At 38.0% G+C, this 26654-nt stretch overlaps 1 protein-coding gene across 5 annotated transcripts in view; it reads left to right on the forward strand.

The window, feature by feature from the left end:
• The window catches only part of KAT6B (lysine acetyltransferase 6B), a 190539-nt gene that overhangs the window by 145637 nt on the left and 18248 nt on the right, over window positions 1-26654 (forward strand). For all 5 annotated transcript variants that reach the window (XM_086680042.1, XM_086680041.1, XM_086680043.1 and 2 more), the window contains 3 exons: window positions 645-786; window positions 3859-4020; window positions 7284-7377. In XM_086680042.1, coding sequence (XP_086536168.1) covers window positions 645-786; window positions 3859-4020; window positions 7284-7377 — 398 coding nt within the window. The remainder of the gene's footprint in view (window positions 1-644; window positions 787-3858; window positions 4021-7283; window positions 7378-26654) is intronic.

Consider the following 26654-nt stretch of genomic DNA (forward strand, 5'->3'; position numbering starts at 1 on the left):
ACAATTTTAAAGGTGGAGAAAAAGTCATCATGGGTGAGAAATCTGTGTAATGTTATTCAGAGTCAGTGGAATTGGTAGAAACTAAAATCTTTTTGATTTTTCTACATTTATTGTCATATATATTTATGATAATAACTATATCCATAAATGGAAATTTTAACAATTAAATTCCAGGACTTCTCTGCCTTATAAATCATTTTTTAAAATAATGAATTCACTTTCCTCTGGGTAAAAGACTATTACAGTTACACCACTGACCATATATATTGTTGAAACTATGACATGAAATCTGAAATTTGAAAAATGTGCATGGTTACCTGACAAGAGGCCATCTTTATTGTCGATTTTCCGAGTAGTGGTTCCAAGTCTAAAAACCTGTCTGTTTGTATGCCATTTTTAAGGAAACAAATTATTTGTTCACAAAATAATGGCAGCAAATATTATTTTACTGAAAAATAATGTAAGGTTTGTACATTCTCTTTACTACTGGCTTTCTTTTTTTTTTTCTTCTTTTGAAACGATTTCTTTCAAATACTGTTGTAGAGTCTTATTATGATTTGGAGAAAGTTGAAAGATGTTTAATATTTTTTTCCCTGAACAGTATAATCAATCTGATAGATTCTTTGATTTTAAAATTTTAACAGATTACCAAAGCTTTACCTGTGTGAATTCTGTCTTAAATATATGAAAAGTAAAAATATTTTGTTAAGACACTCAAAGAAATGTGGATGGTTTCATCCTCCAGCAAATGAAATTTACCGAAGGAAAGACCTTTCAGTATTTGAGGTAAGCATGTGTAAATAAAAAACTCAGCTTGTGAAACCTAATACTTACAGTTGTTGATTATGTACTGATTTGTTTCTAGAAGGTACACAGTATATTCGATTTCAGCATTCAAATTCAGACTGCTCTGTAAAATATCTCCATGTTTTGGAATGTTTAACCATATTGAGCAACCATTTAGATTGATGATGAATTCCTACTTAATCACATTAACTTTTTTGTCTTCTCCCAAATCCCTGTCTGCACCAGATATATTCACCAGTGAATTTATGATCTTCTCAGCTCTTTGTAAATTCTACTTTCTTTGGCAGGAGAAATTAGCTTTGTTCAGCAGCTCCAGCCAATGTCTGGCAGGTGCTCACTCTTCCAGGGAATTGAGCAGCTGTACATATCTCCTCAGTACACAACCACCTGTGTTTCCATCCATTTCTTGGCAGAGTGGATAATCCTTTTGGTGAGACCCCAGCAGATGTTGGGACTGCCCCCCTCATCTGGAGAGATGGCCACCCCTGGAGAAATCTGCTGTTCACGGGAACCCCTTGTGGCCACGTGTCTGTCATTGTGGGTTCTTAAAGACATTTTGTGTTTTCAGAATTGATTTAGTAGCAAAGGTCTTTGCCTGTATACCATTTCATTGTTTAATCATGTTCTGTTGTCAGTTTCAAGGATCCAGTTGAGCTGTGTCACTTGTGCCTTGAGGAGACCATGCCTCTCTTTTGTGTTATTACCTATTCTCGGGGATCCTTAATTCTCTCCTTTATTCTCGTTACTCCAGTTGAGCACTTCCATTGCCCTGTCTTATTTTTTTCTGTTACCCATCTTGGTGCATTGTCTTCATGCATGGGTGCTCAGAACAAGCCTTCCTTACATAGATGTGATGTCTTTTTCTCTGAAATACACTTTTTCCTTAGGTTTCTCTACTTTTGAGTTGTTCAGACTGAAATTTATTATCCTGCCCCACATTTCACTTTAGTTCTGGTCTGTAATGTCTTGCATATATTTAATATTGGGAAGAGTCATACATAGGTTTCTCTCTCGCAGATAAGACAGGGCCCACTACTTTTTCCAAAGGCTGATCAGAGAACACAGTAACTCCAGCTGCACCTTAGCATTTTTTAAAGACCCTCTTCCTTGTTATATCAGGCTCTTTTAATAAGCCTACAGGAAGGAAGGGTATTGTTGCTGGGAAGATTTAATAATATAGTAGTTATATAATAAAGTAATATAATATAGTAGTTATATAATAAAGGGTAGGCAGAGGGCTTCTCAGCCTGGGCACAATACACTTTTCAGCCTAAATAATTCTTTGATGTAGGGGCACCCTGTGCATTGTTGGGTGTTTAGTAGCATCCCTGGCCTCTATACTAAATGCCAGTAGCAGCACATTGCTTCCAGTTGTAACAAGCAGAATTTCCTCCAGACATAGTCACTGTCCCTTGGGAGTCAAAATCACTCCCATTGAGGACCCCTGGGCTAGAGGGAGATCTGAATGCAAGTTGCATAGTCTTGGGATGCTACTTAGTCAGCCCCACCTAATTGAGTCAACAGAGCTATGCTCATGTTAAGTAACTGTTAAGTAAATTAGTATGAATCTGCTTGTGGGGTTGAAGCTCTCATAAATCCTAGGAGAGTCTTCCAGTCTTGTTAGGCTGTTAAGAATGGTCTGCTATTTCAGGGCAGGTGCTTTTGAACCATAACCAAGATGAGAGGGGAAAAATGAAAAGCCAATTAGTAAAATTTATACATAAAAATATTTGAAGGAATTGGATTATCTGTGCCAAGATCCCTAGTCTAGAATCCGAGTTAATACTTAGAGAACAGCATGTAGGAAACTTTTCTCTTAGCAGTTTCCTAAGTAACTTATAAAATAAATGAAGAGTAATCATAAATTCCTATTTTCTTGTCTTTATCCCTCTTTAAAGCATGGATATTAGACCTTACACAGCTGATAAGAATTTGCTTCAGCATCATCCTCTCTCTGTTTTTCTGCTTCATGGACACATACATCTCTGTCTTTCCTTTTTGTAATGTCCTATCATTTCCAAAAGGACCATACTCTCAAATACATAAGAACTTCCTTTAATTAAAGAGAGAATTGTATCCTCTGTATCTGTTGCCCATATTTGATTATGTTGCTATGTGTGGGACCTAGGTTTCATCCAAGGGAAATAGTTATATGAAGTCTAAAAATAATTTGTGCAATATGAGAACCTGTATGGTCCACAGGAGACTGGAGAATGGTCAAGTTCATTGTTACAGAGCTCTGGTTAGCAAATATCCATTTCCCCTAAGAATAGTGCTAGGGAAATTCTTGAATCTGCTGTGCTTTTGGTTTTCAACATGTAACTACATTTGATCAAAGAAATTGGCATCTGTGCCTAGCCTCCTGTCTATAACTATCAGTATCACAGCTTGATTCTTTTATTTTGAAGACAAGTAGACTGTAATCATGGTACTTATTGTAGGTTGAAATTCATCTCACTTTCTCAGTAAGTATTCCCAACATAGAAATTTGATCTCTTCCAATTATATTTAAAATGATGCTTGGGATAAAACCAAAATGGAATCCTCTTTTGCTAATCTACACTTCTGAGGAATCAGAATAATACTGTTCATTTATTTCATTTTTACATGAAGTCCTTTTGAAAACAATGTAAAGTTTAACTTCCTTGAGCAGTATTTTGATGTGTTGACATTTCTTTAATTCAGATTTACTTCTTTCAAACAGAGAAGACATGCCTGATCATTTTTTACTTGCAATACATTACAATTAAAAATGAGTCTTTCACTGGTGCTTTTGGCCCTCTTCAGGTAGCTTAAAGAGAAATTTAAGCTAACTTAAATTAAATTAAAGCTAACTTAAATTCACCCTAATTTAAGAGAAAAAATGGAATTTTTATTTGCCAAGTGACAGCTGTTTTCTGGTTGACTTTATATGTGCTTAATGGAGTATTTTAATCTCTCAGTTTGGGATTTGGAAATAAAATTATATACTTTCCCAAATATCATATAAAAATGATTTTATATTGAGCAATATTTTTATGTTAAATAATGTTGTCTGTTTCTCTTTGCTAGGTTGATGGGAATATGAGCAAAATTTATTGCCAAAACCTTTGCTTGTTAGCCAAGCTCTTCCTGGACCACAAAACGTTGTATTATGATGTCGAGCCATTCCTTTTTTATGTCCTTACAAAAAATGATGAAAAGGGCTGTCATCTGGTTGGATACTTCTCTAAGGTAAAACAAGAGCCAGTATGACCTTCATTTTCGTATTCAAAATGTTTTTGGGAGAGCCCAGTTCTTTGAACAGGGCCTTTTTTTATGACTATATTTTGAATAAGTGACACATTCTGCAAAGCTCGGGTTCTTGTTCAGAGCTTATTAAGACAAACAAACAGTAAAGGTTGTGCCTAGAAAGTGTGTAGAGGACCTCAGCACAGTTTGCTGCTGTCTTGACTGTCAGCAACCATGTAATGTTATAATTGCTGCCTTGCAGACCACCTAGCATCTTTGATTTTTTTTTTTTTTTTTTTTTTTTTTTAATGTTAAGCTTATTTTCCTTTCCCTCCCTAAGTGGTGTCAACCTGAAGGTTTCAGAGTAGTGTAGCATTTAAGAGATGGTTCTCATTTCTCCTCACTGTATTCCCTCTGTGGTCATCAGTATCGCAGTGAGTTGGAACGTTGGCATTTGGACAGTCAAGGTGATATAATGACTGGGTTTACTCATTTGTCTTTTACACTCTATGCTATTGTTTTAAGATCTAAAGCAGCCTCGCCTTTAGAAAGCCTGAGTATCTCCAGCTGTTAATACAGGGAAGCCCTTGACATATTGAGTGGTTACAGTTTGTCTTTTTTACTCACATTCCTGTTCAAAGGCTTCTGAAAATAACTCATAGGCAATAAGGAAAAACTGAGTCAGGTAATAAGCTTAACTTTTCTTAGGCACCTACAAGATAGTTTAATGTGCCAGGGTGGTAAATTATAAGATTTCTATGCACACGGTAAATGATCTGAACCCTGTATTTTATTTATTTTATGATACATTTTGGCATGTTGAGTGATAAATGAATTTTAATGAATCTTACATAATGTAAATGGAATGCTTATGGAAGCGTCATTTTCATGGAATATCAAAAGATAGAATATATATGAAGGTCCTTTACAAACTGCAATTCTTCTAAATTTGAGAATCAATCCAGAAGTCGTAAATGAAACTATGAATGAGTGACAGCATTCATGAGAAATAGCCCAGTATTTTAATCCACACGTTTGGTAAAGCTCCAAAACAACAAAAAAGACAAAGTTACTTTGCACATAACAGATTCAAAAGATGACAGAGCATTAACACAAGATAAAGCACTAAATAGGAAATCTGCTTATATAATGTGTAAAATATCTTACCTTTGTATAGGTTTATAAAAATCGTTTTCTCCAATGACTCAAAAAGAATAGTGGTCATGGGGTGCCTGGCTGCCTCAGTCAGTGGAACATGTGACTCTTGGTCTTGGGGTTTACATTCAAGCCCCACATGGGGTGTAGAGATTACTTAAAAATAAAATCTTAAAAAAAAGGAGACAAGAATAGTGGTCATGATTTTCCTTCCTGTTAGAAAATGACATTTCTTTAAATGTGTCTGTATTTTAATGTAGATGCTTAATGGTGCCTGCTGTTTTTGGTCCTGCCTTGTCTCAAGTTGGCCTCTGGGTCTAGAGTTGATGGTGTCTGTTAAGGTTTTAGTCTCTGCCTCTCTTCTCCCAGGGGACCCACCATCATACTTAGAACAAGCTAAACTTTTCTCATTTTGTCACAGCTTCTTTTACAGCATGGCAGCAACTACTGTTATCTCTTACTGTACATGGAAAACTCATTCAATGGCAGTGCTGTAAAACAAAAATCTAAAAAATAAGCATTTAAAAAGTCTAGGTGCATGCAAATTAATCCATATTGTAATGTGCCATTTGGAGTGTGAAGGACTATGGCCCTTTGGGGTTATACTTAAACCAAATTCTAGAGGTTATAGCCAGAGGAATGTCCAAGATGTCCTAGAAGAGTTCAGTGTAAATCATTCCATGCTTTTGACTTCCCAAACAGATAGTAGTAGATGATTTTAAACAGGAGAAAAAGAAGAAACAGTTATTTTATCCATAGATTAGAATTTAGCTGTAGTAACACGTGTTAAAGGGTAGGGTGGGGTGGAGGGGAGGGTTGGACTGTATTACAATGTCTAAAGGAAGGAATGGTTTGGGACCAAAAAAAATGACATAAAGGAGGAATCCTTTCAATCCACAATACTTGTCTTTTTAGATAGAGTGACTCATTTGTCTGACTTTGCAAAGAATACTAATTACTTGAACCCTTGGCACAATGTGCACATCCAGTGATGGACAGTCCAGTTTCTTAGGGAAACTGACACATGATTTCTTCCTCCTCATTTCTTAGAGACTCCCAAGGACAGCTACAAATGTGCAAGTGTTGGGAGCACATCTTTTTCACAAAGAAGTCTCTAATTCTGCCCTGTAGGGTTTTTTCCACAACAATTTCCTGTGATCTTTCAAATAGGTTCATTAAAGATCTGGGTGTTCTGAAGTTATTCTTTCATGTGGTTAGTACCATTTGTGGTCAGTCTTATTTGTGGTTTATATTTGGCCAGAGCATTCACAACCTCAAAAGCCTTTTCCAGATCTTCTCGGTGCAGGCTCTGGCTGCTTCTGTGTACTCTCAGTTAAATATTGTTGCTCTGATGCCACATCCTATGAAGATTGCAAATTTTTCCTTAACTATAAGAACTGCTTCCCTCCATATTCTTCTCATTCTTCCTCCTAGTTTTATACTGTTGGTAACATTTTGGCCTCATTTTTGTGTGGAGGCTTTGGGGTTTCTTGTTGCTCTTGTCTTTTTTGTTTTGATTTGTTTTCTTGGTTTGAAATGCAGATTGATTATTTCTCAAGCTTTTTACTTTGAATGTTTATCCATGAGACAGATGTATTTGTGCCGCTCTACCTGCACATACACTATTTTAGTTTTCACTGATCAAGGCAGAAGACAGATGTTACAAATTTGTAAGTTATTTAGCAAGGTAGCCAGCTAAATCCTACCTTAACCCCCTGGGTGACTCTCTGGATGGTTTTTTGGTGTTGTTGTTGTTGTTGTTGTTGTTGTCATTGTTTCCCCACCTCCCAAGTTGTCTGAGCAAAGAAGTCATTTCTTGCATAATGTCTGTGTTCGGTTTCATTTGGCTCATATTTACTTGGATTCTTTATTCATATTTTATGGTACCAACTTTCAAGGATAAAAATGCAAATTGAGAGGCATGCCTGGAGTTGATGGTTTGTTGTTAGCTGATAGTTTGATTGATCAACACAGTAGGATTATTCTGCTTGATCCTGACCTAACACATTGGCTCACCTTAGTGGTCTATTGTACAAGGACACTGGCAGGTGCAGGGAATTGCCCACTTCAGCAGAGCTCTGACATACTTGATCTGTTTCTCCTTCCCTCAGGAAAAGCTTTGCCAGCAGAAGTATAATGTCTCCTGCATAATGATCATGCCCCAGCACCAAAGGCAAGGATTTGGACGATTTCTCATTGATTTCAGTAAGTGAAGTGCTTTACTCACTTTCATGATCCAGGGAACTGATGGCTGTTAAAGGAAAGAGTAACACATAAAACTTTATTTAACATACTTTGTTGTTTTTATCAACAGATAACAGGTTTTCTTTTTATATTTGCATAGGTTAGAAAATCTTCCTCAAGTGAAAAATGTACTGCTGCTCACTTATTGTGCTCTAGGAAATTGAGACTAGATTTCTCAGCAGTGTCACTAGCTCACAAAGCCATTACCCTGAATGAACCGGCAGAATTACATTCCATTCCATGGTGCTCATGCTCATTAGCACCAGAAGAGGCAATTATTTGTGATTAAAGCTAAAGGAAGTATTATTTAAAAGGATTTTCAGCTTTCTAAAATTTTACCTATAATCTTATCAGTACAGAGCAAGAAAGGGATATCTGTATTTAGAAAAACAATTCTTTAGGTGGCTTATCCGATGAGCCTTTGTACTAGAAATAACTATCTTGTTTTGTTAATTTCCCTTTTTTATTATAGAAATTATTACAATGTTTTATCTAGAGGTTGCCCAAGAAATTATTTTTTATACACAATTGTATCTTCAGAGTCTCTTCGATTAAAATTGGAATCCTCTATAAAAATGTGCACAGGATAATGTAAAAAATATTGGTAGTTTTTCCTCCTTGTTTATATTATGTAGGGTATGTAAATGTAGTGCTAAGGCGACGTATGAAGAATTGATTCAAAATATCCAAGTAACACAAAGGCTAGGTATCTCATGATAATAGTAATTTCTGACCATGTAAAAATCTGTCACTAGGAACGGTGCGCTCCTTCGTTAGCAGATTGTAGTCTATCTGATTTTAAACGGAAAGAAGGAAAATGTAGGAAATGACTTCATCTTCATAAGGTGCATATCACATGCAAAAACCACAGTGTAAATATGCTCGAGGAAAATCATCAAGAAGTAATGTTGAGTTCAAATCTATATTATAAGATACTGAAATATTAAAGCTGGGGTATGAAATGACCATATAGTAGTTTTGGACTGATTTGCACACTTTATTGACATTGAAAGATATTGTTCTTTTTTTTTAAGTATTTTTTATTGACTATTTTTATATATTCAGATAACATTTCTAGTTATTAATTAATTATCTTAGTCTTATTTTTTGTTTCCTGATCTAGTTATCCTACGGAAGGCCATCTTACTAGGAGTTTACCATTTTTATCTTACAGAGTTCTAGGTGCAATCACTTCTATGGGCAAGTCCCTTTTTTTGTGTGGCCGCCATTTAGAAGCTGTTCATCAACATTATAGTTTCTAATGTGCATAGCAACCATCTGAGCCTTAACCTTTTGATACTTTGAGTATCTGCATGCCCACAGAATAAGGCAAGCTCCTTGGCTCAGTGTTCAAGGTCTCCCAACACCTAGTTCCAGCCAGTTTTTTGAAGTGTTTTCATGGGCTAATCTCTTTTTCTGTAGATTTTCTGAGCATGTTTCCATATTTTCATTCTCTGTGCAATCCCTTCCCTGAAATGACCACTTTTTCCTTCTCCAGCCTCAGTCTGTTCAGAATCCTACCCATTATTAAGAGCCACCTCAAGAGCCTCTTCTTCTTGATCCCACCTCTTGGAGATTCATCTCATTCCCTTCTTGGCTCCATATCTCTCTGGCATAGCACTTAGACTCAATTCCTGCTTTTGTGGTGATAACTGATGTTGAATGTCGTATTTCCAACTCACTGTAAACTCCTTGGGTAACTTCTTCTTTGTTTTCAGTAGGACAGTACAGTCAATAATCTGCATTGGATGTATTTTTTTCTTGTTTTGAATTGAATCTCCAACGTGATATATGGTCACTGCCCACAATAACTTTCCACCTAAAATTAAAAAGGGACTAGTACTGACTGGATAAAAGTGCAAGTCTCTAAATATGGTAGCATCTTATTTGTACAACACAATCTGGTAATGAGGCGTTTTATTTTATATAAGAGAATAACCCAAGAACAAAGACATTCCCTTCAAGTACTAAATCTTTATGTTAGCCACTTTAGTGAAAACTGTATTTGAATCTGCCCTGTATTTTTAAACAGGAACTATGGAGCCCATTGGAACTTTTCTGGATTGCTCAGGGCCATCATGACAAATGCCATCCATTAGGGTGTGCCTGGGTAGTACAGTGCGGAGGGTATATTTTTAGATTTTCTCTTTCCTGTACCCTTGACATTGCCCCTAACATGAGATTGGGTTAAGGAGTGTGGGTGAATGATTTGAATGAAGTTGGAAAGGAGTTGGTGTTATTCCTTCAGAGGAATGGAAACTAGGGGACAGATTTTATAATACTCAAAAAATGGGAACTGGTGTAAGCCCAATAGAAATTAAATTTAAAGCCAAAAAAATTCCTTGGTCACAAAGGTTTTAAAGAAGATAGAGTAGACTGCTGAAAAAATTGATAGCATCTCCTTCTTTGGAGTTACTTAAAATAATGGTAGATAAATATCTTCCCAGAATGATTTAGATCCAATCTTACAGAGTGAGGAGATAAACCCCATGACCTCTCATAATCCTTGTCAACCTCATAATTAATTCAGAACTCAGGGCAAAACAGATAACCAAGGTTACTGCTTTTCTAAAATGTGCTATGTTTTTAAGGTCCTTTTAATGGTTAGATTTATTTTATTTCTATTTTATACGTGAGCCTGAGGGACTTTTGGTCAGGGGATATATTTTCAGTAATTCAAATAAAGTTGTAAGGCAGGAAAATGTTTTGTCTATAGTAACTGCTAGTTTAGGAAGCCAAAACGAGATAGCAGTAGGAAGAAAGCTGTCGCTGCCCACTTACACAAAGGATTAGAGATACAGGTGCAATGCATTGTGTAGTGTGTATGTAAAGAACTGCAAATCCAGAGCTTTGAACACTATTCTCCGGGATAGTCCAAATAGGAGGAATGGTCATGTATGGGATCAGATGCTGCCCTTGGAATAAGTTGTCTTCTCTTCCCGGGACAGCCTTTCTCCAGTTAGTCAGAGCATGGCTCCCCAGTACGTCATTTGCAGAACTTGGCCAGAGTGATTTAAGGGTACCAGCTCCCAGCCTGCTTATAAACCACCTCATGGGTTTTGTGACTCTTTGCTCAGAACTTAAGTGGGAAGTGAAAGGAGTGACAAGGTTGAAGCTGGTAGCACATCTCTTTCTCCTGGAATCTGAGATTCCTTCTCTTAGTCAGGAAATGTTTAAGTCCTCCCCATCTCTGTCCACACACACATACACACACACCTCAATCATGAGTTCATACTGTAACCTTGCATTCCAGATCAACGCCACCACACGGTTTTATTCTATCTTTCCACATTTCTATATTTGTAAGTCTCTTCTCTGACAGTGAGAAACTGGACTTGCAATTATCCACAACATACTTCCTTATGTGCTCAGCCCTAGACTACACATTAAGTAGTTGCAGAATTGCTTACTCATACCATCTAGAAATCCAAACCTCCTAACTAGAGGTCAATATTTGTATATGGGTTTTTCTTTTTTTTTTCAACTTTATGTTGAGTGTATTTAGTCAAAATACTGTGTTCAAATGTTACTTGAATTCATTCTTTTTGATTTTTCCACCTTCAGTGTAGTTATTCATTTGAAATATAGTTAGGCTTATTTGTTTGTTATCCACATTTCAGTTTTTTCTCTGTCTTTGTTGCCTTTTGTTTTGAAAACATAAAACATGATTTTCAAAGTTAAAACTGTATTAAAGGGTACACTCAGAGAAGTGTCACTTCCCTTCTTCATTCCCTCTACCCACCCCCAGCCCTCGGTTCTTTCCTGCAAAACACCAGCCTCATTGGTTTCTCTTTTATCCTTCCCACGTTTCTTTTTGTACAAATGAGAAGATGTGTGTTTTCTAATTTCTCCTCCTTTCTTACACAAAAGTGATCATACTATAGATAGTCTTTTACAGTTTGCTTTTTTCCAATTAACTGAAAACCCTGGCTCACTCCATTACTACTTCCTAGGGATTTTCTTACTGTCTTCTGTAGCTGCATGGTACTCCAGTCATGTGGATGTCCATAGTTTATGCACCTGCTCCCCTGAGCATGGGCATAGAGGGTGTTTCCAGTATTTCACAGTTTTAAAAGGGTGCAGTGAGTAGCCTTGGGCACATTTGGACTGATACATACTAATGTAGCAGTTTTAGTTTGTTATGTGTACTGTTGTTTAGGACTCTGCTTGGCTGGGCAGTAGATAAGCTGATAATGAGTTGTCTTTTACTCAGGCCTGTAGAGCCAGAACCCTGCCTGGGGAACAGGATGCAAAACCCATCCTCCTCAACTGACCCAGTGAAAGCAAACTGATTTCAGCAGTAGGTTGCAGAATGTTGTGCCAGGTAGTGGTGAAAGAAGTTGGCATCATTAACTTACTGGTGTGTTTGTTGTAAATGCACTTATCTGATTCTAAATTGGATAATGGAGGAGAACGAAAAGAGTGACTTCATTCATTTTTTACCTCTCCGTGAAACGTTTGGTGACTAGGGGCACCCTGGTCTACACTCTACTAAACACCAGTGACAAAAATGAAGAAGACATAGTTCTTTCTGGGTGGTCAAGTTCACTAACAAGTCAACAGTTGCTGGATAGTATGTTCGTAGAGTATATATTGGGAGCTCATAAGAAGTTGCATGAAAACATTCCTGACTAAGGGGATCTAAATCATGACCGTGTGAGGAAACACATCAGATGTTTGGGCAACTACAAAAGAAACTCCAGGTAGATGAAAGACTTAGATAATTAACAAAAAATGAAAACACAAAAACTTTTAAAAAGTGAAAAAAGGATATAAAATTATATCGTCTTTGGATGGTCAAGGACATCCTAAGCAATAAGCATTAAACCAGTGAAAGAAATCACAAAAGAATATACACATGGGATTGACTATATAAAATGGTAAAATGTATTAATATTTAAAAGCAACCATAATGGGAAAGACGTTGGCAACGCACATGCCAAACAACTCTTTGATGGCTATAGTATTTAAACAAATATTTAAAAGGAAAGGTTTGATAGTGTTAAAGCATAAACCTTAATAGAAAAACGAGCAGACGACATAGAGGACATGAATGCAGAACGCACAGAAAAGGAGCATCCTTGGTGGCAGCCACACTGCTGACATGTACTGAGAGTCTCCTGTGTGCCAGCCACTTTCCTAAGATTCCTGACCCATCCAACCCTCACAACGCCAATTAAGACATTTTATTCTTGGTATATGTGTAAGGAAACCAAGGCACAGTTAACACAAACAATAAATAGTGCACCTGCAATTTAAGTCCGAGCACTTGGACTCTTAGCCTCTTTGCTCCAAAGTCTGTCAAGTACAAATGGCTAATTAAAATGTGGGGGGAAATGGTTGGTGATTTAAAAATATAAATTCAAATAACTGAAAGATTATAATTTTTTGCCTACCAAATTAGCAAAGCCTTTAAAATATACCCATATTTAAGTTGACATAGATGGACACTGTTACATTTACACTGTAAAAAGTATAAATTGTTAGACATTTTCCAGAACTTTGACAGTATATATCAAAAACATCTGAAAGGAATTTATTCTAAGAAAATCAACATACTTTAATCAGTATGCATTAATTTCATATTTAATGTAACAACATGTTTTGTGTTATTTTTTTAAATACTGGACATCCCTCCTCACTTCACCCTCTTCCCCAATTATAGCAATATAAACTCATAGTAGAAAGTTAGAAAAACATAGATAAATTACCAAGAGAAAATTAAACCCCTCAGACTTGTGGTACTCAAAGAATTAATGTTTTAGTATATTGTCTGTCAGAGTGTCATTATTTATTAATAGAAACAAAAACTGAAATAGCCTTGATAATTCAAAGATAAGAGAGAACCATTCCCCTGAGAAAATTGTGGTACATCCATATAATGGAGTATTATTAGCTACTTAGAATTAAGAATTATGTTCTAAAGAATTGTTAATAAAATAACAAGATGCTTATAATAAGCAAATTTCAAAATTGTGTGTGTGCGCACACACACATACACATATATATGTTCTCAATTGTGTAAAAAGTATACGCAAAGAAAGTAAAACACAGTTCTAGATCATCTCTAGAATTAGAATTACAGGCAATTTTTCTTTTCTTACTCATACTTTTTACTGTAACTAAAAAGAAAACTAAGAAAAATCTGTGAAGGCCTGACCTAGGGGAGTGTGGCAGTGAGGCTACATGGAAACAAGGCAGGTATTTTCCTGTTTATTCTGCAGCAGGTAGAACTCTACCTGGCACCTTGTGGTGCTGAGTCAATGCTAGATGAATGGATGAATGAACTGAACTTGGAAAGGTAGTGAGTGCAGCTTTGATCATGTTGCCTTCACTTTGATTTTGAAGATCCACATGCAGCTTTCCTTGGAGTTTGGTGCTCAGCAGGGGTATGCATTAAAAGGAGCTACTGGCATACTGGCATAGTGGGCATTCTGTGGTAGTTGAAACCATAGTTGTGGGTGAGGACAACCCGGGGAGAGTGTAGGGAAACAGCGCTGAGGGTGGAGTGCTTGAAGTTCCAACATTTTAGGGACTAGGAAGGGTTTTGAGGATGAGGAGGTTATCAAGGAAATTGAGAAGGGTCCAGAAGTAGGAAGAGGATTGAAGAGAATGGTTTCAGGGAAGCCAAGAGGTCAGCCTTGCAACAACAGTAGTCAAAATCATAGCTGATATTTGTGGACCACTTAAGTGTGTCAGGCACTTGTCACCTATCTGAATTACACAGGTTAATTTGCTCAATCCTTGCAGAGACCTAAGGAGGTTGGTTACTGTTATCATCTCTCTTTTGGAGGCACAGGGACACTAAGAAACTTGTCCAAGATCACTCCCCAGCCAGTGTTTAGTGCCCCAGAGAAGATTAATACACAGTGTAAGAAATATACTTTCGAGGACTGTGGTTTGAGTGGAATTTAAAAAGTGAATTCAGAAAGCTTGACCATCAAGGGCTGGGGGCACAGGAGCCTGGCTTTTGTTTTTAAACTCCAGAGATTGGAGCATTGGTGGAAAGAAGACCGGGGAGTAGTGATGGAAAAAAACAAAAAGTGATATCTAGATGGGTTGTTTAATACAGATTCAGAAGATGGGGCGCCGGGGTGGCTCAGTCGGTTAAGTGTCCAACTTCGGCTCAGGTCATGATATCACGGGCCATGAGTTCGAGCCCTGTATCGGGCTCTGTGCTGACAGCTCAGAGCCTGGAGCCTGCTTCGGCTTCTGTGTCTCCCTCTCTCTCTGACCCTCCCCCGTTCATGCTCTGTCTCTCTCTGCCTCAAAAATAAATGAACATTAAAAAAATTTTTTTTTAAATACAGATTCAGAAGAGGCATTTGACGAAATTCAATCTTCTTTCCTAATTTTAGATAATCATACATACTAACTAGAATTATAAGAATTCTAAATCTTATTATTAACTCTTTTTCTTGTTTGTTTTAGCCTTGGCATAATCTTGGAGAAGCTATAAAGGGCAGATGATAGTGGGTCCAAAAGTCTACAAACTTACACCTTTGGTTTTTTTGAGACTAGTATATAGGCAACATGTTTATCAGTTACATAAATTATCTGCTAACTGTACATTTAGGCTTTTTTTTTTTAATTAGTGTCTGTTTATTTGTAGACTAATCATGTAAGTTTATAAGCAGATTCAATTTTTGGCTTTCTTTATCCAATATTAAAATATCCTGTAATGTCTCAGGGTTTGTCCTTCATGGAATAGGACTCAAGAGGAAGTAGGAGTGATTGAATTAGGTACTCATTTCAGAAGTCTCCTTTACTGACCTTTTCTGTGATTTAAATAGAGGGGTTTCACTGTGGGTTCCATGAGGAGTATCTACTATTTAAAAACTAAGTGTATTTGGTGAGTGCTGCTGGAAGGTGGGTGCAGATGACCCAGTTTTGTGCCTACAAATTATGACTTCGGTCACATTTTAAGTATAGTTAGCAATGTTCTATGTACTTCTCTTTTCTTAAAAATGGCGCACCCACACATGCGCATAAGAAAATAAAAATGTAAGAAAAATAAAAAATATAAGAAACCTTGAGTACAGCTTAATATCTAGTTTTTTTTCTCACTGAGAATTAGCAGGTTAATCTTCTACACCTTATTCTTTAGCCCTTTTGGTTCTAATGACAGGCATCTATCTCTTAGTTAGGTACCTAGAAAGTCCCAGGCTTATCTTTTCTTAGTCTCCTTTTTAAAACTCTTGGCTGGTTTCCTAAGGAAGTGCTCCTTAGAACAAGAAAGCATTTTCTACCTGGTTTCCCGCTTCCTACTTCTCTGCCCTTCTAGGTCCATCAAGGAGGATTAGAAAGAAAGCTACATACCTCATCTCTACCTAGTGATCTTGAGAGGGTAACCATATCCTCTCTCAAAGAGAAAACTTCTTCCTCCACATCTTAGATCCTACTGGCTTAAATGTTGTAATGTACAATACCTAAATTCAGGAATACATGTCATAGTAGTTGAGATTGTCAGCTAGCAACTTCCAGTTTTAACAGTCTGCCTTCTAAATACAATTTGAGTTAAACTTAAGAATACTTTTATTTTTTAAAAAATAGAACTACCCTATGACCCAGCAATTGCACTACTAGGTATTTATCAAAGGGACACAGGTATGCCGTTTCAAAGGGACACATGCACCCCAGTGTTTAGAGCAGTACTATTAACAATAGCCAAAATATGGGAAGAGCCCAAATGACCATCGATGGATGAATGAATAAAGAAGATGTGATACACACACACAGACACACAGACACACAAACACACACACACAATGGAGTATTACTTGGCAATCAAAAAGAATGAAATCTTGCCATTCACAACTACGTGGATGGAACTAGAGGGTATTATGCCAAAAGAAATTAGTCAGAGAAAGACAAATATCATATGACTTCCCTCATAAGAGGACTTTAAGACACAGAACAGATGAACACAGGGAAGGGAAGCAAAAATAACTTAAAAACAGGGAGGGGGACAAAATAGAAGAGACTCTTAAATATGGAGAACAAACAGAGGGTTACTAGAGGGGTTCTAGGAGAGGGGATACTAAATGGGTAAGGGGCATCAAGGAATCTACCCCTGAAATCATTGTTGCACTATATGCTAACTAACTTGGATGTAAGTGTAAAAAAAAAAGAATACTTTTATTCTTTTATTTTTTATTTTTTAAGAAATTAAGTTGAATACAAACCAAGCTATGACAAACTTTGATTTTGTTTGTTTTATTTTGAGAGAGAGAGAGCATGAGCATGAGCCAGTAGGAGCAGAGAAGGAGAGAAAGAGAATCCCAAGCAGGCTGTGCACTGTCAGTGCAGAGCCCGGTGCAGGGCTCAAACTCACAAACCATGAGATCATGAACTTAGATCAAGAGATGGATGCTCAACTGACTGAGCCACCCAGGCACCCCTAAGTAGGAGTGTTAATTTAGGAATCCAGTTGGTTGGATTCTAGTAAGCCATGTTTTACCTGACTGTTGGTAAACTCTGAGGAGCTGAGACTGTATATACAGGGGTCACTAACTTCTCTCTGAAGACAAGTCAAGTATAATTTCAGGATAAGCAGATTCTTCCCAGAAACTGGGTCCTAGCCTGACAAGCCCTGGTGACATATCCCATTTCTCTAGCAAGAGTTTCTGGGCGTTGCTGCACTTTCCTTTGGGTGATCCGAGAATGGTTATAGGTAAGCTCAGATCGTAATACCGTGGCCAGAACTCAGATGCCTCTCACCTCATCCTTAGCAGCCTTTTCCTTTTACCCCAGCGAGACATGGGAATTTTGTCTCATCCATGATGGGGTAGAGGTCATGAAGCACACAATTGGGGCATCGTTTCTCCCTTTAGGTTGCAATATAAGTATTTCACTCTCCCCCATTTCTGAGCCCCATAAGCCAAGCATCAAAGGTGTGTTTGAGGGACTGTAACAATGGCTCTTGGAGACATGTTATATGACTTAAACCCTCTTATTCCCTGTAAACAAATTGAATAAAGGAGCTATAAATTTGACATGTGGTATTTATTTGCTTATGCAACTTTTGCTTAATCATTTTCTCTTTTTTCAGTGGCACTGACCATAAAAAATGCTAAAGGCTGAGCAAGTGCAAAGTCATTTAGAAAGTTGCATGGGTCTTTCATATATTTGTTGTTTATTGCCCATTTCCTTCACCAAAAGTAAGATTCCCAGGGGTAGAGACTGTTCTCTAGTCCCACCTCCTAGAAGAGCCTGACACGTAGTAGGGTCTTACTATTTGTTTAACTAAATGTTAAATGAATTACCATGAGGGGAGCTTTCTTGATGTGCTTTCTCTCCCCATATGTGATTCTTATGAAGAAGAATTTTGTTTTATTAGAACATCATCAGTCAGCTGTTGGTTCACTTCCTTGCAAATGCTGTCCGGTGTGCCCTGCTCCTTTCGAGGTCTGGTGCTTTTGTTTCAGTGCAGCCTCTTCAAAAGAAAGAAGATTGCCATTATCCACTATAAACCTCAGGCAGAGATGAGGGCTGTGACAGAATTCACAGTTACACACGGTTGGAGAAAAACTTCTCTTTTCCTGACTTTTATCAGATAATTCATTTCTTTATGCATTTATTTTGGAAGGAAAACTCCAACTTTACTGTTCAGGAACTGTCAGGAAAGCTTTTTGCTTTGCGTAACTTTCCCTGGCAGCTCACCTCCCCAGGTGAGCGCAGTCAAAGCGATCACTAATGAATAGTAAGTTAGGCTTTTGAAATGGGGCTCAAGTCTTTTCCAGCCTTTTCTGAGAGAGTAACCCGTCTCCACACCTCCACCACGACACTTGATCAGACCAGCAGCTGTGTCTTCAGAGTTTTGCTGGCTTTTGTTAGACATGTTTTGACTTCTAGAATCAAGTATAATTTTATATTATAATATTTTAATAGGATTCTAGTTTATAATATGATAAGGAAAATGACTACTTTTCCTTATTTTCTCATTATGTTGCGCTAAAAGCCTTTGCCATGACTGTTTATTACACTGGGCTGAAATGCAATATATTTTAATATGTTAAAGATAACATCAAAGTTGAAAATTGAGCTCTCCGTGATTTATTCAGAGGTTGACTGTTACCGAATGCATTGAAATGAGTTGCATGAGGCATCTTTTTTTTTTAACAAAGCTTGTCATAAATAAGAGCAAATAAATATAGCTCTTATGCAATAGTTTGTATTCATTGTTTCAATGAAAACATTGTAAATATGAAGCATACAGTCTGTAGCTACCATTTTGCCTTACATAGTTCCGAATTTTTTCAAGATTTGGCACGCAGGTGGATTTTTACTAATCTTTTGTCTGTTTGGATTTCTAACATTGACCGGCATTTGTAGTGAGTCATTTCAAAATGCTGCTACCAGGGAAATTCTGTTCACGTAATTAATATCGACAAACCTGTGTTCAACAGTAAATGGAACCTTAACAGCACCATCACGAGAGCCAGGCTGATTCACTGCTGAACTCCAAGCCATGAGCACAGTGGGATGCACATAGTAGGCGTGCCAAAGAAAAATTTGTTGTGGGAGTGAGTGAATAAAAGGCATGCACAGATCTTATCTGTGCTCTTCTCTGTGTCCCTGACAACACCTGCCTCATTCACCTGGCTGCCTTATGGCAATTGGTGCTTAACCTGAGATCTCTACCCAGTCTCTGTGTTTTCCACTTCTTTATACCCTCCTCACTTCCTTCAGGAAACATGCTTTACGTGGGCTGTACCAGGGTTGGCCTAGGTGATAAGGATAAAGGATAAAGGTGAGGATGAAGGATGCCAGCCTTGCCCACAGAGCCATGGGTGGTCAGACACACAGGATTCATCCCAGGTGTGTGATGCTCTGTGTTTGGGTGCCACACGGGGTTGTGCCAGTACTGAAGGGGAAATGCCTCCATTTTCCCAGTTAAGCAAATGCATCATCAAAACAAGATCAAGAAAGATTTTGTTCTGATTGGTTGAGATTAGTACTATACCTGGTTTTAGTTTCGAGGGAACCATTCCCCTTAAACGTATTTTCCAGCTTGTAGAATTATGTTTGAAACACAATATTCTAAGGTAATAGTTGGATGATGTCCTCTCATAATGGTATTTCTATCCAGCACATCTATAATTTCAGCTGTCTGTAGGGTAGTATTTTTTTTTTCCACATCAATTTGTTTTGGGTGAAGCAAAAGATTTTCTCTCATTTGTTTAGAATTCTGGTAGGAAAATACGAGTTAGGAATCTGAGTTTTTTCCTCCACCATCAATTTGTGGTTAGTTTGTTTTTACTGTAGTACTAGTCCTACATTTTTACATGTACTAATACAAAAACCTCTGTTTTGTAATTTTTTCTATGGAGTCCTGCTTTGGGTTAACATTGTAGAGGAGCTCCTTTTTTCAACAAAATTGTTTTAAATTAAAATTTTAAATGCTTTCAAATAGCTGAGTGGATTAAGAGCAATTCAGTTATGCATGTAACTATTTGTCCACATTGAAAAAATATATATAATGTGATTATATAGCAGGAGGAATTGAGAAGGTGTTGGTGACATCTTGAGAAAATATAGGCAGACCTTACTGTATACGATATATTTGCATATATCCTTTTTGGGGGGCAAACTGAATCATTTAAAGTGAAGTAGAGTTCTTAATGTAAAAAGGAGCATTTCTTCATTCATACTAGACAACAAGGAAGAAAAAATTACTAGGGTCTTGTCAAAAGGATTCAGGATTTAACTTGAAGAGGTTCCCACTGGACAACAAATATAACAGTAAGGACAACAATTGCGATTAAAACTCATTAAATGTTTAAACTCACACATTTGTAATGACATTTAAAAACAAATTAAGGGGCTCCTTGGGTGGCTTAGTTGGTTAAGTGTCCAACTTCGGCTCAGGTCATGATCTCACGGTTCGTGAGTTTGAGCCCCACATGGGGCTCTCTCCTGTCAGTGCAGAGCCCGCTTTGGGCCTCTGTCCCCCTTCTCTCTGACCCTCCCCCATTTGCTGTCTCTCTCTCCTCTTCCTCTCTCTCAGAAATAAATAAACATTAAAAAAAATTTAGAGGATGATAAGAATCAGTTCATTATCTTAAAAACTGGCAAAAAAGCATTGAACTTGCCTTTCCTATATGAATGATACCACTAAGTAACCAAATAGTAAATGAGGGAAGACATCTTTTTTTTTTTAATAAAAAAAAAAAAATGATTACTATTTTTTTTTTTTTGAGAGAGAAAGAGACAGAGTACAAGTGGGGGAAGGGCAGAGACAAGGAGACACAGAATCCAAAGCAGGCTCCAGGCTCTGAGCTGTCAGCACACAGTGCACAGTCCAATGCAGGGCTCAAACTCACAAACCACGAGATCGTGACCTGAGCCAAAGTCGGACGCTTAACAGTTTGAGCCACCCAGGTGCCCGAAGGGAAAACATCTTTTTATAAACATATTCCAACTAACAAGTGAAATGACAGAATTAAGATATGACCATTTTGCAATTCTGCCAATGAATTAACTGATCTACCTAGACATCGAACTTCAACAGCAGCACACATTGTGAAAAGGGGGACAACCAGAAATTACGTGTCTCCTGATCAAGGGACATACCATCACCTATAGTTTTGCCAGAGGATCAAGCCTAAAGTCTGATCAAGCCTCTGGCATTTTTCAGAACACAGAGGAAAGAGAAATAAATTGAACCACATCACGTGAATGCAATCAGCAAAAACCAGACTGTGGAAACTCTGTAGGTCAAATGGCCCTAGTTCATCAATAGATTAATTATAAGGAAAAGAAAGGGGGTGGTGAGGGGAACCCATAGACTAAATGAGACTTGAAAGATATATATTTTTTTAATGGACAATACTATATTGTAGTACCTGGGGACATTAGAGTGATAAAAGTATAAGGAAACACAAAGGATTGTTCCGAAAGTTGGGATAGTGGTTACTTGTGAGGGGAAAAGGAGGGATGATTGGGATGGGACAAATGAAACGTTTTTCAGGACGGCTGGCAAACTTCTATTTCTTGGTCCTGGGTGATGATTACAAAGGTAATCAGTAAATGTTATTTGTTTAATGGCATTTTCTAGATCTGTGTTTTATTTTTGCCTTTTTTGTTTTTTAACAAAAGTGAAGGTCTTAAAATGGGCGTTCACACCCAATGGTATCTATTTTGGAGCTTAGATTTTTGTAACTCTTAAAATGAAAACTTTGGTTTATTGGTGGCATTATGTTAATGATGTTTTTAAAAGAGATACAGTTTTTCATCTTTACTGCTTTAAAATCAAAATGCAAGTACATGGGTATTTGGGTATTGGGATCTTCTCCACTTCAGACTTTGCAGAGCCAGGTTTTTTTTGAAGGAAATGTACTGAAATTTACCAGAATCATATCCTCTGAAGTGCTGAGTTGAGTCCATTAGAAAACTGCATTCCTGTAAATTGTGCTTCCACTCTTAAACCTGGGGAAGCATAATTCAAGGGTGGTGTGTTAACAGATGGTGATAAAATGGTGTATTTAGACAAAGAATGGCCAGGCAGTTGTGGATGGGGGAGAAAATAGGGAACAGAGAGGCCAGAGAGATGGAGAACAGACACTGTAGCATTGGAACATCTCTTGTTGCCTTTCTCTCCATCCCTCCATCTGTCTCTCCCCTTTTGCCCTCTCCTCTCTCACCCTGTCTCACTTCCTTTCTCTCTTTTTTTTTTCTTTTTGATATAAAATGAGGGAAAGCAACACTGGCAGACACCATAACTATATAAAATTGCCCTTCCTTCCTTCTAGAATGCTGGGTGTTCAGCAGTTCCGATGTTTGGGACAGATCTTTAAGCACCAGGAACCATGCTTTACAAAAGAGAAAAGATGTTAAAATTTAGATTTTAAGAAAGGGAAGGTAAAAGCCTGGAATGTCTTAAAATATGCTGAGATGAAGTTTTGCTGATTATTTATTGCAAAACAGGCTTCCATCTTCTTAAGATGATGGTTCTCTGTTCATAGATTAGAAGCCCTGCCCTGTGGTTTGCCCAGTGTTGGAGCTGTTCCCCATGAATTTCAGGAAGTTAATGAGATTTTTTTCCTACCAAAGCAGAAGATATGTCTGAGGACTCTGACAGCCTTCTACCCCTGCAGCTTTTCCCTTGCATCCTGTTAAAAGCTTGGAAACCATAATGAATGTTTTTAGAGAGAAAATAAAATGAATGACGCCTGTGAATTTGTTTTAAATGTTGTTTATTTTAACAAATAATTTAGATAAATCTTTCCTGAAAAGGAAGAGAAATCATCAAGTTTCATCAATAATCTGGGGCTTTTCAGAGGATTACTTTGAAATACCTCCCTGCCAACTTTTCATAAATTGAGTATAACCTTTCTTTGACCTTATCACACATAATTAAATAGCTGTTGAAGGGTTAAAACCAACTAAAAAGCAATTCTGTATCTTGATCTCTATTCTCCTGCAAAATTATACAGGAAGTTTCTTTTGGTTCTCAAGCGGGGTAATTACAAGAGACAGTTACATAATTTACAGTTTCAATCTGCTCGTCCATAATCACACACTTCCACCTAGTTGTATATACCCCCATGAGTATCTGCCTTGTACTTTGATTTGTAAATGATGATTGCAGTGTGATTGATTGCTTGCCTGTAGCATATTGAATTGATTCTTAAAAATGAACTTTAGCTGTTAACATGTCTATTTGAGTTCCTGTTATTTATGTAGTTTGTGGTTCTTGCGTTCAAGCAGATGCATAGTAGTTAAGAAATTAAACTCCCAGAGCTTTTTTCCTTATTAAATTTAGAAAAGGGAGTGTCTGTATACAACCTAACTAGAAGAGTGCCCGGAACACAGTAGGCACTCAACTGTGGAACACACTACGAAACCATTCCAGTCCTTTGAAAGTTGAATGGAGATTCTTTGATTAACAGTGACCCCACAGTAAAAGGCTTACAGGGATAATATTGGTATATCGTGGCCAAAGCTGGGCTAATATTAATACATTGTTGCTGAAATCTCAACTCTTAAGTGCTGCTGGCATTAGGGAGGCAATCTCAACAGTGGACTTGGAGAAAGCTATCGCCTACTAACTGAAGGGGTAGTAACTGACGTCTTTAAATACTGCTGGTGATGATATTTCATACGGTTTTGTGTTTCCCAACAGCTAACGTCTAATTTAGCCAGTTTGGACTTTAAGATTCCTGTAGGATCAACGGCTAGATGCCTACATGACACCAAATCTGCTGGCAAACCAGCCAGTCTCTTGGTTGAACACCTCATGCCACCCCAGCTTCCACCCTAGCCTGTATGTGCCGCAGGTGTGTCAGAATGGGCTCGGTGGTAACCCTGTGGGGACACCACCATTTATTGCCAGAGGCTTTTTACCTCAAATCCTGTTTGAAAGAGAATGGGAGATAAATAAAAAATCAGCTTAAAAGAGAAGTTTTCGATTTCTGTAGACCAGTGGGATAGGACTGTTTGTCTGGATGACCTGAGGAGAACCGAAGATAGTTTCTCTACCTTTACGTTTTCAGCATTAATTGATCGATCAGATTGGGTGATGGTCTGTGCTTTGATTTTAGAATGTTATCTCAAAAACTGACAGATTCCCTTTGAAATGTAGTTCAAAAACAAAGAAAACTTATAGAGAGATTTGTATTCTCCACTTTTTCCTTTCTTCAATCTTGCTGTATATCTGTGTTTGCTCTGTGAAAGCTTATCACTTAGAATTACAACATTCTTCTGTTTTAGAAAATTATAGCTGGTACACACACACACACACACACACACACACGATTTGGGGCGGGTTGTGGGAGAACAAATGGAAAGGAGAGTCACTTAGGGCTTGGTTCTGAAATCACTGGCAGTGTCCACGCTTCCCCCTTAGTCTACGGGTAGGATTAGACTCTACAACGAGATGTGAACTATCACAGCTACACCCACAGAACCTCAGACCTATAATAGTGAGCAAAAGAAACTCTAGTTTTCGCTTTTATTAGCTTACTTAAGGAACATTTCCATTGTAATGTTTTAGCAACAGGAGAATGGTCTTACAGGTGAGGCATTACAAGTTATATGCAATTATTCTCTTGGAGCAGTTGCGTTTTTTGAAGTATGCATGTTTTTAATGCAGTGTTTAAAAACTTACAATTTCTCAGTGGTAAATTTTTGTTAGCAGGATTTTGTTTCTTAGAAATTGTGAAAAATTTAACCGAGTTTTAACTTGGAAAAATTAAATTAATTTCTGAAACAGTTTTTCAGATTGAATCTCTCACATGGACTTTTACCTATTTATAAGAAAGGAAATAATTTTAAAATGCCAAATAGGTTCATCTTAAGAATTGTGTGTGTGTGTGTGTAAATTTGTTTTTCCTAAAACGTGCCAGAATTTAAAAGTGACTTGAGCTGTGGAAAATCAAAAGAGGTCAAAGAGGAGGGCATTATTCTGACATGTCTTTCAAATTTGTATTCAAAGACCATGATAGTGCTTTATCATTACCTAACTAGCTGTGCCTCTGGGGGTGAATCAGAGCTTTAGTTAAATTTGTAATAGGCAGTGGGCTTCATGAAGAATGTGGTTACTTCCCAGTTATATTTAAAGAAAGTTATTTTTAAAAATTCCTCCCCAAACAGTTTAGTTTGGGAATACGTGATATTGACGAGACCTCTTGTTCTATTATCATTTAAACCTTTGTCAGCGGTGCAAGGAAATTGGGAGACTGAATCTATTTCATATATGGTCATTTTCTTGGAACAGAAAATTATATTCTAATCCACCAGGCCAGAACCTTGCTGGTGTGGTGACTCAATGCCATATATAAACAAATATTCCTTAAACGTTTAAATAAATAAAACTCCTGTGAAGTCTGTCACAGAGCTTTCTTTCCCCAGTGACCATCTCCTCCCTAGCCTCAACTCTTAGATGTGTCCATTTCCCCCAGGATTCACCATCTACTTGGATTTGTCATTAGTCACCACTGCTACTAGCATAGCCCTTTGGGGTGGCAGAGGTGGAGAAGGGGGATTGGTGTTTACCATTCTGGCCATGGTGTCGTCCTCGGGACCCTTTGCTTAATACAACCCATAATGCATCTGTGACCAGACTAGCCTGAAAGAAGCAAGAGTTGAGATTGGGGTAAGGCACAGACATCTGTAGTTTGTAAAAGCCCCTACGTGATCCTAATGTACAGTCAGGGTTGAGAACCACTGGGCTAGCCTAGAGGATAAAGAAAGGAGAAATAGAGACATTCTTGGTGATTTAGATTATCAGTTACACAATTACCATTAATTCATTTTTGGCCTCTGACTGTGTCATAGAGGTCTGTCTCTGGCGCTGGTCATCCTCAATTCAGAAGCTTGTTCACAGGTGTTTCACCCTCCTCAAAGGGCACCACAGAAGGAGGAGCATCCTCTTTCCTGCTGCCTGATGCCCTATTTGTGAGTTCACATAATAGGTGAGTTCCTATATACCCTGGGTGACTGACATACAGAATGACCACCTCCTTCAAGGGAATCCACACCCAGTCACAGAATCATGGAACTCATCTGTTAAGTTCCAGCATGATCTGTAGGTTGTGCACAAACACACAGCGGCAGGGGAGTCATGCCCCTACCATACACACCTTCCACTGGGTAGGGTTGAAGAAGCATCATTCCTCTTGCAGTGGACTTGGCCAGGAAGCTGGGGGGGTGGGGGTGGTACTCAATTCAATAAGCAAGTCTAGAGGTACCTCCACATAACTGAGCCAGAGCCCAGTATCCTAAGCAGTCTATGAGGAGCTTGTGAGAAGAGAGATCTTAAAAGGGCACTTAGAGAGACAGTCTAGTTTGTGACCCAGAGTAACCAGCCTTTCTTCCCCAGAGACCCGCTGTCTCCTTCCTCTGGGTTTCACAGGCTCAGACCATTTTCCCAGGGACACACTTGGGTCTTCGAGAACATTTGGGTCTTTGTTTCATCTGTCCTGGGACTGTCTCAGGGTTCTTCTGACGCCCTCAAGCAGTCATTGTTATTGTGGTTTGAAGGGCTTGCTGTTTCCTAAGGATAGTCCTTGAAGTTAAGGACTTAAGGGCCAAAGGGAATTTGGGGGGCACAGAACTATTCTTGCTGTGAACTGCAGTCGCCACTTTCTTAAGATCATTACTGAGGCAGAATATGTGGGGGTTTTTTTCATGGCTTCTTTCTTTAATTAAATTTATATTTGGGTGGTTAGCTGGGGGGTAGGGGGAGGAGAACTTTTGTCTGAGGCACTGGAGTAAATGGAATGATTTTCAGATGC

The sequence above is a fragment of the Puma concolor genome, chromosome D2 (assembly GCF_028749965.1).
Source record: "Puma concolor isolate L17-30 chromosome D2, mPumCon1.1.hap2, whole genome shotgun sequence".
NCBI classification, from domain to species: domain Eukaryota; kingdom Metazoa; phylum Chordata; class Mammalia; order Carnivora; family Felidae; genus Puma; species Puma concolor.